At 39.4% G+C, this 16,553-nt stretch overlaps 1 protein-coding gene across 1 annotated transcript in view; it reads left to right on the top strand.

Annotated features, from left to right (window-relative positions):
- Taf2 (TATA-box binding protein associated factor 2) overlaps positions 1 to 16,553 on the top strand; it is a 59,943-nt gene that overhangs the window by 11,889 nt on the left and 31,501 nt on the right. Inside the window, exons 7-16 of the mRNA XM_087898780.1 lie at positions 1,130 to 1,314; positions 2,469 to 2,582; positions 4,753 to 4,852; positions 6,262 to 6,347; positions 8,777 to 8,912; positions 11,336 to 11,490; positions 12,116 to 12,230; positions 12,923 to 13,032; positions 13,814 to 13,879; positions 15,631 to 15,883. Coding sequence (XP_087754906.1) covers positions 1,130 to 1,314; positions 2,469 to 2,582; positions 4,753 to 4,852; positions 6,262 to 6,347; positions 8,777 to 8,912; positions 11,336 to 11,490; positions 12,116 to 12,230; positions 12,923 to 13,032; positions 13,814 to 13,879; positions 15,631 to 15,883 — 1,320 coding nt within the window. The remainder of the gene's footprint in view (positions 1 to 1,129; positions 1,315 to 2,468; positions 2,583 to 4,752; positions 4,853 to 6,261; positions 6,348 to 8,776; positions 8,913 to 11,335; positions 11,491 to 12,115; positions 12,231 to 12,922; positions 13,033 to 13,813; positions 13,880 to 15,630; positions 15,884 to 16,553) is intronic.

Genomic DNA, 16,553 nt, shown 5'->3' with positions numbered 1-16,553 from the left:
CTGGCTTTAAACTTGTGCTGCTCTGTTTACTCTTGTGGAGGTGATGGAACCTGGCAGAACAGAGCTGATTAATGAGGCTGACTAGTCTTACATAGCAAGCAACTTTATTCAGAGCACCAGACAGTTTATATCCTGGTTAAGTAGAGTCATGTGAGTAAAGTGTACATTTGCAAGGACAAGCTGCATGTGACCGCACATGGCACAGCACAACATTAGCAGTTGTAATGAGTAATCTGAAGGAAACTCTCCTGTCTGCTGTACGTGGGAAGGGCACGAAAGCACACTCCAAGAACGGTTCCATGTTTTTGAAGAGATTGAGATCGTAGACTCTTGCCTTGGCTTCTTGAGGTTTTCTCACAAGCACTCAGTATTCTCCTCACAGAACTCCATTCTTGAATCGTAGACAGACACTCTCAAGAGCTGGGATTACAGATTTGTGCCACTATTCCTGGCGTCGTCATTTATTTGGCATAGAATTGTTTCCTGAGACAGTCTGTGATAGTGGTTCTGTACTTAGCGAATATGAAAAGCATGGCTATTATTTCTGCTGTGGGTATTTACTGCCAGTGTGTCTCCCCAGTATTCCGTGTGTAGCTGCACACTGGAGGACTAGTGTGGCTAGAGTGGCTGACCGTGGGATGCAGGCAGTTCTTTCTACTGAGGCCTCACTGTGTAGCCCAGACTGGCTTCAGCCTCACAAGAGTTAGAATTACTGTTAGGAGCCACCACACCAGGCAACAAACGATTAATTCTTAGATTCAGGCACTGAGATTTGGTGGTACTTGCTGGGCATGTGAAAAGTATTGGGTTCAGTCTTCAACATTTTACACACACATACTAAACTATTACTATAAAATATGCAGTATTTGCTAAGCTTAGACACATGAGTAAGAGATTATGCTAAGCCTTAAATTTTAATTTTTCTTGTTTGTAACCAGTTTTATTCTCATTGTGTGTAAGCTTTTAATAAACTTTATAATCCATTTTAGATTTAATTTTTAGTACAATGAACATTTTGTAAACCTGGCCTGAAAAGCTGAATAATTTTGCAACAGCTATTTTCAACATTATGAAATGTATTAAAAACTAATTATATCCTTTTTTGAGATGATTGTCCTTTTATTTGCAGGTTACGCATTTTTGTTTACCCCAACTTCTTCCATTGCTTAAACATACTACGTCGTACCTTCACGAAGTTTTTGAATTTTATGAAGAAATTTTGACTTGTCGTTATCCATACTCCTGTTTTAAGACTGTCTTCATTGATGAGGCTTACGTTGAAGTGGCCGCTTACGCTTCTATGAGTATTTTTAGGTTAGTGTCTCTTCAGGTGGGGACTACCTAAATGAGTGTAGTGATTAAAAAAAAGCTATTGACTGTATGATCAGTTTTCAGATTGGCTTTGAACTTCTGGTGTGACCGAGTTTGTAGGTAACTGGGTTTTGAACTTCTGGTGTGACCAAGTTTGTAGGTAACTGTGTTTTTGAATTTCTGGTGTGACCGAGTTTGTAGGTAACTGGGTTTTTGAACTTCTGGTGTGAGTTTGTAGGTAATTGGGTGTGTTTGAAAATGTTACAATGTAGCTTCCTCCATAAGGAAGTGGCACATCCCAGTGCCTGCCCCCAGAATGATCATTCACATTTCCATTTCTGACTTCTTAATGTTTATAAATTTTAGCTTACATATTTATGCATCATTAGTGTGTCTTTTTGGGAGCACTGTACAAATGTACTGGCATCCTCAATTTGTTGTTAGAAAAACAAAACAGATTTTTTTTCTTTGTTTTAGCCCTTCTTTTCTGCCCCTCTTTTATTTGAGGGGAGTGCAAGGGGTTCAAAATTTTTAAGTCTTATGTGTCAGGGAAGTTGTTTTACTTTCCTGTCCCTAAAAGTTCTCATGTGTCATGTGAGATACTAATCCTATATATTCTTCAGAACACAGTTGGAAACATTCAATGGAGCAATGTACTTAGAAGTAAACAACAGAGGACCAAAATTTACTAGACACTAGAAGGGTTTCATTTTTGTTATTGGTTTTCTGGTTTGGGGAGAAGTAGCTCCACACTATGTGTTCAGGCTGTCTGTGTGCTGGACAGAATGCTGGTTCACTGGAGTGTGTCTCTACATCCAGCCTACGCAAGGATTTTTGAAATTAAGCAACCCCATTTTATTTGTATTCATATCTGATTAACACACTAGTTTCTTCTTTACTCCCCAAAAATAGTGATTTATATTTTTTGTAAAATCAATATATAACATTGTCATTGTGTTCCTTGCTTTAGACAGATTGTGAATTTCAGATAAACTCTGAAAAGATAGAAAAACTTTTGGGTGAATATTCTTGACTTTTTCCTTCTGTATTGAGCTTGTACCTAAAATTAAATTGCTTTAGGAGTACGGGTACTCTATTTTGACCGACTGACTGTGCGTCCCTTGGCTCTAAGTCCCTTCTGTGTCCTTGGCTTCCAGCACAAACCTTCTGCACAGTGCCATGATTATCGACGAGACACCGCTGACCAGACGGTGCTTAGCGCAGTCCTTAGCACAGCAGTTCTTCGGGTGCTTCATATCCAGGATGTCCTGGTGAGTTTGTGAGAACTGCAGATTCAGTTGAGGGTCAGGAAAGCTGGCCTCCCTCCTCTCCCCTGTTGTTCTCTGACAGACTCTCCTGTGGTCCATGTTATCCCCAAACTTACTATGTAGCTGAGTCTGGCTTTGAACTGACACTGATGCCCCTGCCTCTACCTCTGAAGGGGACGATGGGTATGTGCAGCTGGGCTTCACTCCAAGTTCCTTCTCCTGTGTTATAAACCGCTGTTGCCTATAATCTACAAATGGGAGGTTAGTTTGAGAGATTGTCTCAAAAAAGAAAACAATTAGTAAAATTTTATCTTAACTATTTTTGTATCGGCTTTAAAATTGGCTTTATGAATCACACTTTAATTAGTGGGGCATGATGTCACATGCTTTTAACTTCGGCACTCAACAGGCAGAGAGGCAGGTGGATCTTTGTGTGTTTGAGGCCAGTCTGATCTATGTAGCAAGTTCAGAGAAGCACCCACTATGTGCTGAGACCCTGTTTCAAAAAGGTAAAAAAACAAAGCAGTAGAGTTGCTTACATAATTTACCATAAAATAAGAGTTCTGAAAAAATAATAGATGAATAAAATGCTGATTTGAATGTATAGAAAACTAATTAGAATTCAAATGTCAGTGTTCAGATCAGTTGGAAAATATGTTTGAGATGATTTTTAAAGCAAAGTAATTATCTTCAGCAGTAGTGATAATGCTGTAGAGAATTTGCCTTTTAGTTTTTAGATTTTTGCTAATTTTCTTGAAAGAGGGGAGGGAGACGCACTTCTGCAGCTTGGGTATGGCCCAGAGGTGCAGTGCTCTCTGTAGGGCTGGACCCTCAATTTGAGCCCTAACACTGAAAAAAAATGAGATAATTTTTCTTTTCTTCATCTTGAGATGAATTCTGTATTTTTTTAATTTTTTTATTTTATTTTTTTTGTGTGATGAATTCTTAGCACTGTAGTTCTCATTGACTTAGAACTTAGAAGATAGACAAGGTTGGTCTCAAACTCTGCCTTCTGAGTGCTAGGATTACAGATGGAAGTCACCATGTAATTTCTTTTGTATTTTAATAATGTAGGATTTCAATTCTGTCTTACTTTTTACAAATTTAATGTTACTGTTGTGTGCGGTTGATGGATATATGTGAGTAGATGAGTGGTTGGGGCCAGTTGCCTTTCTCTAGAGAGAGTACAAACATTAAACAGTTTAAGGATGTTGTAAAACCTGGGTGGTAAAAATTATGTCTATGTGGCACAATAAAGAATGTAGTAAGATTAGCCGGGTGGTGATGATGCATGCCTTTAATCCCAACACTCAGGAAGCAGAGGCAGGCGGATCTCTGTGAATTTGAGGCCAGCCTGGTCTACAAGAGCTAGTTCCAGGACAGACTCCAAAGCTACAGAGAAATCCTGTCTCGAAACCACCCCTCCCACCCCAAAAAACAACATAGGATTGGAGTTTCCTGTATGAGAATTTAAATTCAGGGCGTTGTACATGCTAGGCAAGTACTCTGTCACATATTCGCAGTCCAAGAATTTGAATTTTGTTTTGATCTTTTGAGATAGCATCTTAACTAGCCTAAGATGTCCTTGAACTCAACTTTGTAGCTGATGATATCCTTGAATTCTTGACCATACTGCCTCAACCTCCAAGTGTAGAGAATGTGCTCTTACATTTAGCAAATGTGAACTTTAGGCTTAAGCAGTCCTAACTACGGACAAGTACTTCTTTAGTGGTAGACATTCTGAACAGTGGTCAAGAGAAAGTCCCACTAACAGAGGGACTTTCCTAAATTCAGTTTTAGAGGAGACAGTAAAGCACTGGACTTTTGATTTTCTTCTGTACTAGAGATCAAACCCAGAACTGCAAGACTGCTGGGAAATGGCTACTACTGAGCTACACTGTTCCAGCCCCTACAGACACAAACTGTCCAGAAAACATCTTGTTAAGGGATTCACACACTTAGCGCTAGTAGAACCCATTCTTGAGTTCCGAAGAAGACAACTATCCTTTTAGTGTGTCAGGCTGTGCAATAAGTAAGCATTTGATTCTAAGCTATCTTAAACTTAAAAGACAATCAGTTGTGAAGAAGGTTGGATGGCCACTTATTCCATTACTCTCTTTGACCTTACTTGAACAGGTTTTAATGATTAAAAGCTTTATTGACTTTTCCTTAGGTCTGATGAATGGGTCCTGAAAGGAATTTCAGGCTATATTTATGGGCTCTGGATGAAAAAAACTTTCGGTGTTAATGAATATCGCCATTGGATTAAAGAGGTAAACAAGAGCTAGATTTGTTTTCCACTTGTAAGTCAGTAGTATGTTAGTGTTTTCCCGATTTCCTTGTCTCCTGTCCTTTATTTTGTGTATTGGACGCACGTGTGGTCAGAAGATAGTTTACTAGAATTGTTTCTCTCCTTACACTGTGAGTCAGGACTCAAGCTCAGGTGCTCAGGCTTTTTGCAAACTCTTTTACCCACTGAGCCTTTGCCAGCCCTCTTGTCCTCCAGTGATTGTAAAATACTTCTAAAATGTCATTTGAAAAATAAATCACCAAAAAAAGATTATACCTGCTTCCTACATTGTCTCCAAGTCCTAGCTGGGTAAGGGTGGTGTAGTGGTGGTGCCTGCTCCACTCGGGGTGGAGGCTCACGACTCCTGCAGTGTGAGTGGTGTGGTCTTCAGTATCCACCTTCATGTGCTCTGTCATTACTTCATATCTTCCTGTTGTTTAAAGATAAAGGCAAAAATGAAAAGAGTATTTATAGGTCTTTTCTTAAGTACATATATCATTGGTTTCATTAGATTTGATTAGATTCTTAAATTCGTTATTTTTAGGTAGAAAAATTCCCCACTTTAATATATCTTCATTAATTAATTAATTAAATTAATTAATATCCTCATTAAATTAATGTTTTATTCAAAAACTTGTTGGAGGGATGCCACACTTAGCACTGAGAGTGCCATTCTTTCATGTGGAAGGAATAACATCACTTAACAATGAGTAATAAGATAGTATTATAATAAAAATAGTACTTGGATGAAAACAGTCTATCTTAATTCTCTTACTCTCCACACTTTACATATGAAGAAACTAAGACACATAGAGGTTAAATATTTTAGTAAAGTGCATGGCTAATCAACTGTGTTGCCAGGATCCGGTTGGCGTCTAATCATCTTATGATGCTGTTTACCACTTCTCTGCTGTCTGTATTATTTAAGCCATTCACAAATATCCAGCATAGTTATGATGTTGTCTTTTTCAAGCTTTTCTTTCTTACTTTTTAAATAGGTATTACATGTTAGAGAAGAACAGAGGAGTTTTAAATTGATAGATTATCAACATTATTCAGTCTCACTTCTTAACTGCTTTAGTCCTCAGATTCAAAATACTGAGAAGGACTAAGTCAATTTAGAAGACAATTCAGAGAAGCAGAAGAGCCGTAAGGAAAAGTTGCTGACCTGCTGTCGGGCCCTGAAGTCAGAAAATATAGAGAAATTTTTGGATCTTGCCATCTAGCTAGCTTGAGTAACTCGCTCTATTTATATAAACAAGAAGTGTTCTCCAGCTGTAGTTTGCTTATGTTGCATTTACATCTGATTCCACAAAAGGAAATTTGTGGCCTAGCACTAAAGATGGTTGTGTGAAGAAGTTTTCACTGACTCTTAATTTGTATCTTTTTTAGGAGCTGGATAAAATAGTGGCATATGAACTGAAAACTGGAGGAGTTTTATTACATCCCATATTTGGTGGTGGAAAAGAAAAGGATAAGTATGTTTTTGTTCTGAGATGATATTATAAACCTCATTTCATAGGCTACCTCTTACAGGATCACTTGTGTGTTTCTTGAGGCCTTGGAAGGCGAGAACCATAATGATGGTGTGATACCACAGACTGGTAGTATGGTCAGTGCCCCCTCGTTACTGTTGTGTCATATGAGATGGCAAGTGAATTCAAACTTAGAAATGTTTTTCTGCTCGACATGCTAACTTTTCTAATTCAACTTTATTATACTACTCTTGTTAAAACTTAAAATCTATGGAAATATTTTGCTTAATTTGATGGTTAATCTAATTGTCAACCTGATTGAGTTGAGAAATGCCCAGAAGATTATTAGTAAAGCACACTTCTAAGTCTGTGTGAAGCTGTTTCCAGGGAGGATTAAGAGACAAGAAGCTACTTTAACATGGGTGCACTGCCCTGTAGCCTTAGGATGCCCAGAGCCAGATGAAATGGCAGGGACAATGGATGAACCCGGCAAGCCCCCTGCTTCCTGGCTTCCAAGAGACAGTAGCTTTGCTCCATCATGTCCTTTCCACCGAGTGTATTAAATCTGGGCTGCAGTAAATCCTTTTACTTTTCAGCTGCTTTGTTCAGGTTTTTGTTACAGACAAGAAGTTTATTAGCACAGGAAGTTTGCACTCTCTCTGAACTAACTGTGGTTCTTCAGCCTTTGTAGCTGAGTTTTGAAAGGAAATTTGGAACAGTGTGGAGGCATAGGTTTTGGTATCCCTAAGACTGCTGTCTGTTTAGTGGACAATTCTGTTTGGAGCTCAGAAGACCAAATGCCAAGAGAAATATGGACAGTAAAGGCCAATGTGGGAACTTTATGCTAGGACTGAGAACTCTATGAGGAGCTGGGCTAGAGGCCATGCATGCCAAATGACAGCAAAGAACAGGTCTATGTTTGTGAACCCTGAGATTTCAAGGTCGCTTTTGTGTAGATTTTGTTGGCTGCTTTTAGACAGATTTACTGTGAAAATTGTGAGCAGGAAACTTTGTTTGCCCAGAAAGGAAACACATAAAAGCCAGGGCCATGGGAGCTAACAGCTGAAGAGATTAAGACGATTAGAAGAAGCAAAGTAGTTTGCACTGGGACAATAGAAAAGGCCCCTTGAGGCCATCTCAGAAACTGCCTAAACTTCACCTGTCATAGTGTAAGGTAAAAGATGAAAAGAAAACTCTGGAGCTCCCTGACTATCTGACTTTCCAGGGATGTGATTTCCTGAGTTCAGCCATAGAGATACTGACAGGCCATACAGCTGAAGTCCAGGAAGATCTGACTGCTGGTTGAGCAGGTAGCAGACCTTGATATCAGCTGGGTGATGACTTTGCGGTACATGGAACACAAGTTACGAGGTCATAGAGGCCTGAACCCTGGGAGGCTGTCAGGATCCCTTGGGTAGCCTCTGAGATGGCAGTGCATAAAGATATGAGAATGAAGCCAGAGATGGAGCCAAGACTCCAGGAAGCTGTTTGTTGTGAGAACCTGCAAGGAACAGCTTCAAGCAGCCAAAACAGCCCAGACAGAGGCCATGTGCTATCAAAGTGAGGCAGCAAGTGCCAGGCAGCAGCAGAACCTTGGGACCCATACCCAGATCCTACAATAAGACCTAGATACTGGACGTGGAGCTCTAGTCTTAAGCTTTGCTCTGCTGTGCTTTGGTTTACTTTGGTCCTGTCCTTCTGTTCTCCTGTACCTCTGTGAAGGAATAAGAATGTTTGCTCAGCCGTTGTATCCTAAGGGTGTTGACATAGAATCACATCTCTGACCTCAAAAGGGAAACTATAAGAGATAGTTTATTCCAGAGCCAGGTAAGGATGATCGTGGTCCATGGACACAAGTGGATGCAGGTTTCCCCGAACCCCAAATTCCTGTGCGGCAGCAGTTTTATGTTAACAGAGCAAAGAAAGTCATAAATCCACATACTTCTCAATATATTGTTGATATATTCAGTATATGTCAACAATATACTCATTGTCAGACCCAAGGATTCTCAAATGCATTATCAGCTGAGCTGCACTACAGCCTTGCCCTTGGATTTTTCTTTTTTAAAAGTTACTATTTCAATTTATGTATATGAGTGAAGTTTTTTTTGGAGGGAACACCACACAGACATTGATTGTGAGATAGAATTTGATACATTTTTGAAAGGTAATTAGTTAGAGCCCATCAGTTTCAGAATGGGTTGTGTTAAGATAAGAGCAATTCTGCTGTATGTATAGGATCATAAAAAATTTTGCTTCTAGATATTTGCTGTGAAAAACTATTTGCATAAAAATTTACTGTTTAATTTTGGAAAGATGAAACATTTGGACACCTTAAATTGTTTATGTTAAATATAAAGTCCATCTTCTACTTATTTGTTTTCTTTAGTAGTCAGATTTGTTATATTGAGTAAATTTATGTTTTTTTCCAGCCCAGCTTCTCACCTTCACTTTTCAATAAAGCATCCACATACCCTGTCCTGGGAATACTACACCATGTTTCAGTGCAAAGCTCACCTCGTGATGAGACTGATTGAAAACAGAATCAGCATGGAGTTTATGCTCCAAGTAAGTTCTAACATTAAAGCAGTGTCTGTTTGTGTGCTTCAGTTAGTTACTGTTCTATTGCTGAGATAAAACACCATGACTAAGGCAACTTGTTGATTTATTTATTATTTATATTTTGAGATAGGGTTTCTCTGTGTAGTCCAGGCTGTTCTTGAACTCAGAGATCCACCTGCCTTTGCCTCCCAAGTGCTGCAATTAAAGGCTTTCATGCCGCCACCTGGTGACCAAGGCAACTTATTTAAAAAGTGTTTGAGTTTAAATTCCAGGGGATTAGAGTCTGTGGTGCTGGAGTGAAGGCAAGGGGACAAGCAACTGGAGCAGCAGTGAAGACTCGTACTTTCACTATAAACAGGAGGCAGAGAACACACTGAGAGCAGAGACTCTGAAACCTTTAAAGCCTGCTCACATGACACACCTCCTTCAGAAATGCCAAACTTCCTAGTCCTCAGACAGCTACCAACTGGTGACCAAGTATTCAGATGCCCGAGACTCGTGGAGCACATTTCATTTAAATCACCACATTCTTCTCCTTGTCTCTCACAGTTTTGTGGCCATCTCATCATGCAGAATCCATCTAGTCCAGCTTCAGAAGTCCCCACAGTCTTTCATAGTCAAAACCCTGCTTCAAAGTCCAGATTTCTTCAGACACTCCAGGCAATCTCTTAATTTTAATCCTCTGTAAAATCAAAAGCAAGTTACACTGGACAGTGGTGGCGCATGCCTTTAACCCCAGCATTTGGGAGGCAGAGGCATGGGGATCTTTGAGGCAAACCTGATCTACAGAGCAAATTCCAGGACAGCCACAGCTACACAAACAAGGCAAGTTGCATAATTCTGGAATGACATAGTGGTACATATCAGACATTCCCATTCCATAGAGGAGGAGTTGAGGCATAGCGAAATATGAACTGCCAGACCAAAGAAAGATAAAACACAGCAGATGGGTTCTAATCCCTTCACTCTGTCCAGTCGTAAGGGGTTTAGGTGGCTCCGCCCTTCCTGCTTTGCTGCCCGCAGCACTTCTGTCTCCTGAGCTCACTCCCTCCCTGTTTGTAGCTCTCCTTGGCAGATGTCCATGGTTCTAGCACCTACAAATTTTGGGGGTCTCCAGCACAACTCAGGTTTCACATTTTTAGCTTCATGCAGTGGCCTCTGAAGGCCACACACCTGGCCTCAGCTACTCTCCTTAACACCCGAGGAAGATCCCACGACTCTTACTTTGTTGCTGTCGTTAGGTTTTGCCATGTTTAAAGTTTAAGAACAGGTCGTTACCATACAGGAGATGAAATAGTAGAGACAAGGTAATGGATCACTTGTGTAAATATGTATGTTTTTGTTTTTTTTTCTCCTCTCTCTTTCCCCATTCCATTCTTTTTTATTTTTCTTTCTTTTTCTCCTTGAAATGCTGAGGATCAAATATATGGTCTTGCACATATTAGGCCGATAGATGACACTGAAGTATGTTCTCAAACACATAGATACACTAAAAAATAACAGCTAATTTTTCCCGATTGATAGAATTCTTAAAGGTAGGCTTAAAAGAAAAACTTTTAAAAAATCATTTTTGCTGAGAATGTAGTACAGTGGAGTGCTTGCTTAATGTGAATGGAACCCTGGGTTTAACTCCCAATATCATAAAAATGAAAACATACATTTTCTCTAAAGGTTGAAGAACAGAAATATAAAATAAGAAAAGTATGCCATAAAAAGGGCATTTATACTTTTTAGAATGTAGATGTTAATTAGTATTCTCATTTATGAATTTCCTTTTGTAATGTTAGCTAGCTATGGTACCCTCACATGTGCTAGGTAAATGCCATCTGACTGAGCCACACAGCTCCACTCCTCTTCTACATGCCTTTTTTAAATTTAAGTTAATTCTATCTATCTATTTATTTATTGTTTTTCCAAAACAGGGTTTCTCTGAAACAGTTTTGGCTGTCCTAGAACTCACTCTGTAGACTAGGCTGGCCTCGAACTCACAGAGACCCACCTGCCTCTGCCTCCTGAGTACTATGATTAAAGGTGTGCACCACCACTGCCTGGCTATATTCTGTTTTTTTAAAATAGAAGAACACACGAGATGATTTATGGCATGCCTAACATAAGAGTACTAGGGTCCTAATGAATATTCCTAGTTTTGAATTCCTTTATAAAATTTGACAGGTATTATATATTGTGCTTCTAATTCTTAATAAATGATATTTGTGTGCAAATTTTTAGCATTCAGTAATGTTTCTATGAATAGTATTCTTATGTCCTGTTTAAATATATGTATGTTCCTCTTGCTTTTAGTATTTAGCTCAAAAAAATATGTATGTTACATAATCACTGTCTTCTGTAAATGATCCCATAAAGATCCAATGCAAACTAGGTGCAGTATCCAGTTGGAAACAGTGCTATGTGGCCTTCTGTCCTTGCAGGTTTTCAATAAACTACTAAGTCTGGCTAGCACTGCTTCGTCTCAGAAGTTCCAGTCACACATGTGGAGCCAGATGCTGGTTTCCACCTATGGATTTTTGAAATCCATTTCCAACGTCTCTGGCAAAGACATCCAGCCCTTAATAAAGCAGTGGGTGTATCCTTTTTAGTAGGGGCTCAGCGAAGCAGGAAAGGGAACACACTGTGTGAAAGATGGAAAAGAGGGAGATGAGCCATTGCTGCTTCTTACAATTAGAAAGAACTGACCTGTGACTCAAATCTTCTTAAGTTCCTTCCAAAAACTGAGTTGGATTCATATATAAACATGGATGTTTATATTGATAAAATTTGGCTTAGTTTGTGTTATTCAATATGAACAGAGAGGTAGGTTGCATGGCGATAAGGTAAGTACTCTAGCAGACAGCCTATAGCAGTACTTGTAAGATGAAGTGGTCTGGTGACTTTTAAATGTGCTTGGAGCTTGGCTCAACTTGAATGGTATCTTGGAACTTGACAATTTTTGCATTTTTCACTTCAAGGTACTATTATTAATCCAGTGGAGTGGCATTACTTTAACAACACAGTCTTGTCAATGTTTCAGAAATTTTATTTAATCTGGGAAACATTTTTCACAAGAATTTTGAATAGTTTGCCACCTGGGATATAATGAAGTGTACTTTGATCTAGTGGGAATGCATTTGAAAATTGTTACTATAATAAGCTTTTTTTTTTTAAAGAACATTTTCATTTTAGTATGTAAAAATTCCTTTACAATTCTTCAGAGACCAGAGTGGAGTAGTAAAATTTTACGGAAGTTTTGCGTTTAATAGAAAACGAAACGTTTTAGAACTAGAAATAAAACAAGATTACACATCTCCTGGAACTCAGAAGTACGTGGTAAGTGTTTTTCTAGAAGAGTATGGTGCCCCGTTGATTGCAGTTCCAGTAGAGGAAGGGCTTTCAGGCTGGGGTGAATGATGAATTTGCAGTGAGTCCTTGAAGGGAAGAGGCTACAGAGATTTCAGAGCACACGTCCTCAACTCCCGTCCTTGGCACCAACTGCCGTCCCTCTCCGTCACTATGTACTTCATATAGCAGGATTTTATCGTGACTTACTTGCCTTTAAGAATGTGCATTGGCCATTTTCTAGCAGTTTTAATTGTAGCACGAATAATAAAAATCCAGAGACAGATATTGGGGTTTAACCCGAAAACCAGAAAAGCAAAGCAGCCAGCCACTAGCAAAGTCTTACCTCTACCAAGGCTGGGTGACCACAACTAAGCTGACTGTCTCTCTCTCCCATTTTATATTCCCTTTGGTGCTGGCATTAAAGGTGAGTCTCTACCACCTGGATTTCTGCATTGATCTTGTTTCTGCATTGGTCCTATGTAGCCCTGGGTGGCCTTGAACTCACAGAGATCCATCTGTCTCTGCCTCCCAAATCCTGGGATTGAAGGTGTGTGCCACCACTGCCTGACTTCTAGTGGCTTAGCTTTACCCTTCTGGCTTTTAGTCAAGCTTTACTTATTAAAACATAAATAAAACATCACTATACTTAATAGTATGTTGTTGCTGTTGGTTTTTTAAAGGGACCACTTAAAGTGACAGTGCAAGAGTTAGATGGATCCTTCAACCATACCTTGCAAATTGAAGAAAACAGTCTCAAGCATGATATACCCTGCCACTCGAAAAGCAGAAGGTAGGTAGTGAGTCAGACCTATAAACTGGAGATGAAACTGAAAATCCGCCATGTAAAAATGCCTGAAAAAAATTCCAGTTGTACAGCACCTGTTTATAGGAAGAGTGTCTTACCGGCCAGCTTCTTCTCCGGTGGTCCGTCATGTTAAAATTACCACACATACTTTGTTTGCGTCTGATTTTGGTGTTTTTGAGATAGGAGCTCATGTAGCCCTTACTAGCCTTCATCTTATTTCTACCTTCCAAATATTAGAATTGCAGGCATGCGCCCTACACACCCAACTCTTGCTTTCTGTTGTGGAAACACTTCTATTTTTGGAATGTTTTTTTTATATATTTATTTTATTTTTAGGACATAGTATCACTCAGTAGTTCAGGCTGGCCTAGAACTCACTAGGTACTAACGCAATTCTTGTGCCTCTGTGCCAAGTGTTGGCATTATAGACTTCTGCTATCAGATCTGGCCTTAAATAAATTTTTTATTTGCTTTTTTGTTGTTGATAAGAGAGAGAGGGTCTTAAATAAATTTTTTTGTTTGCTTTTTTGTTGTTGACAAGAGAGAGAGGGTCTTATGTATTCAGACTGATTTGCTTTCAACCCACTTTCTCCAGCTTCAAGGTAGATTTTCTTGTTTTTATACTCCCAATTCATTGTATATTTACTCTTGTTTGGCATATCTTTTAGTGATTCATAAAGTCCTTTATTTGAACTTTTGCTGCTCGGTAGCTTCATTCTGATTTGGAAATTCTACGGTTTTCAATTGTACTTTTCTTTAAATATAGGAATAAGAAGAAAAAGATTCCACTGATGAATGGGGAAGAAGTTGACATGGACCTTTCTGCAATGGAGTAAGTTACCTAAAAGTATGTAATTATCTTTGGAATGTGTGTTTTTAAAGCCATTTAAAGTCAAGCAAAACTATTAAAAAGAAATTCAATCCAATTAATTCATTGAAGAAAGAACATGCTCAGACTGGATGAGAAGAGATGCAGTAGTGTAGGCCTGGGCACAGCCTCACTGCACAGCCTCTGGCCCTCTCTTGCTGGTGCTTCTCAGTGCTCTCAAACCGATGTGCATGTGACTCACTACAGAGATCTTAAAGCACCAGTTCTGACTCAGTGTGTTCCTTGTGGGCCGAGGTTTAGATTTCCGGTGAGCCCAGGGTGATATTGATTGTGTTTGGGGCAGTGCTCCAGAGCATGGTGAGGTGCCTCTGTGCTTGCAAACTGTGTGAGTACCACTCTTCTACATTTTTATATTTCCTTTTAGTCTTTTGTAGTCCTGGTGGTTTTTACTGAGCCTGGCCTTTTTGTTTTTGTTTTAACTTTATTTTACATGCACGAGTGTGTTGTGCTTGCTTGTATGTCTGTGTATGACATGCATGTCTGGTGCCTGTGGAGGTCAAAAGAGGGCACCAGATCCCCTGGAACTGGAGTTGTAGACAGCCGTGAGCTACCTACCGCATGGGGACTGGGACTTGAACTTGGGTCTTTTGTAAAACCAACAAGTATTCTTAACCATTGAGCCATCTGTCCAGTTTCTGGACTTGAATTCTTGATACTCCTGCTTCTAACTCCCCACCTGCTAGGATTATAGCTGATTGTGATATTGATTAATATTTCTTAAGTATAATTTTATACCGAGTATGTCATGAGCACCCAGTACCAAACTGAATTAGTATTACAAACTGGTATTCTTTTGATCAAACTATTGACATAGACTTGATTTTTACTTTGCATATTACTTGAGAAATAGGTAAGAATAAAGTGATGGGGGGCTGGAGAGATGGCTCAGCGGTTAAGAGCATTGCCCGCTCTTCCAAAGGTCCTGAGTTCAATTCCCAGCAACCACATGGTGGTTCACAACCATCTTTAATGAGGTGTAGTGCCCTCTTCTGGCCTGCAGGCATACACACACATAGAATATTGTATACATAATAAATAAATAAATAAATATTTTTTTAAAAAAAAGAATAAAGTGATGGGCCTTCAAATTATGATTTCAGAACTTTTTTGAGAAAGATAGTTATGAATCTAGCTTTTGGTTTTTTTGTTTGTTTGTTTGTTTGTTTTTCAAAGCAATCCTGACAGTCCTGGAACACGTTTTGTAGACTAGGCTGGCCTCAAACTCACAGAGATCTGCCCACCTCTGCCTCTTGAGTGCTGGGATTAAAGGCATGCACCACCACTGTTGGTAGAGCCTAGCATTTTAAAAGATACTATATGTCAACTAAAATTAATTCAGTATAAGGGGTAATGTTTATAACTATAATCAGGCATAGGAAGTTAAAGAAAGTTTGTATCATTTACATTTTGACATCTTATAATTGTAGATTAAAATTCTCAGAGTAATATTTTCAATGGAAAATTTGAAATTTGGTATTCTATGTGACAACTCTTCCTGTCTTTAAAAATCTTGTTAGTAAGATTGTGAGAAAGTTAGCTTAACACAGCGAAAAGTTGGTTTAAATTTTAAAATGACTATAATAAAACTGTGAACAGCATGAGAATACTGTGTCTACAGGAGAGACTGAGTTGTGACTGCTTTGTTTTTGTTTCCGTAGGTGAGTTTTAAAGTTGTGAAATTGTGTTTTCTCTAGCGCTGATTCCCCTTTGCTGTGGATAAGAATAGACCCAGATATGTCCGTCCTGAGGAAGGTGGAGTTTGAGCAGGCTGACTTCATGTGGCAGTATGAGCTCCGCTATGAGAGAGATGTCGTGGCTCAGCAGGAATCCATCCTGGCCCTGGAGAAGTTCCCCACCCCGGCATCGCGCCTGGCGCTCACCGACATCCTAGAGCAAGAGCAGTGCTTCTACCGGGTCCGGATGGCGGCCTGCTTCTGTCTTGCGAAGGTGAGGTTACACAGGAGACAGGAAGATTGCCTCTGACTGTTGTGCACTTTACACAGAGGCTCTGAGAATGAACTCAAACTCAACTGAGTCTTTAACTTTTTCTTGGTAACTGTACCTTGGAAAGCTTGTACCAAATGCTTCTAACAGCATTGATTTAAAAAAAAAATCTTTTTGTTTTTTGTTCTTTTGGTTTTTTTGAGACAGGGTTTCTCTGTAGCTTTGGAGCCTGCCCTGGAACTAACTCTGTAGACCAGAGATCCATCTGCCTCTGCCTCCTGAGTTCTGGGATTAAAGGTGTACGCCACCACTGCCTGGCCCAAAAAAAAAATCTTTGATATAAAATAGATATGTACAAAAATGCTATAATTGTCAAACTGAAAACCAAGGAGGATTTTTCCATTTTAAATTGCCAACCATATTTTTAAGAGTAAGAAAAACTTGGTTAGAAATTTTGTGACTGGGACTGGTGAGATGGCTCAGTAGTTATGAGTATTGGCTGTTCTTCCGGAGGTCCTGAGCTCAATACCTACATGGTGGCTCACAACCATCTGTAATGAGGTCTGATGCTATCTTCTGGCATGTAGGTATACATGCAAGCAGAGCCCAATATACATAATAAATAAGTAAATCTTAAAAAAAAATAAATTCTGTAACTGAGGCCTGGAAACAT

The sequence above is a fragment of the Myodes glareolus genome, chromosome 19, assembly GCF_982192425.1.
Source record: "Myodes glareolus chromosome 19, mMyoGla1.1, whole genome shotgun sequence".
Classification (NCBI taxonomy): domain Eukaryota; kingdom Metazoa; phylum Chordata; class Mammalia; order Rodentia; family Cricetidae; genus Myodes; species Myodes glareolus.
The sequence above is the reverse complement of the archived record's forward strand: the minus strand, read 5'-3'. Positions and strand labels throughout refer to the sequence as shown.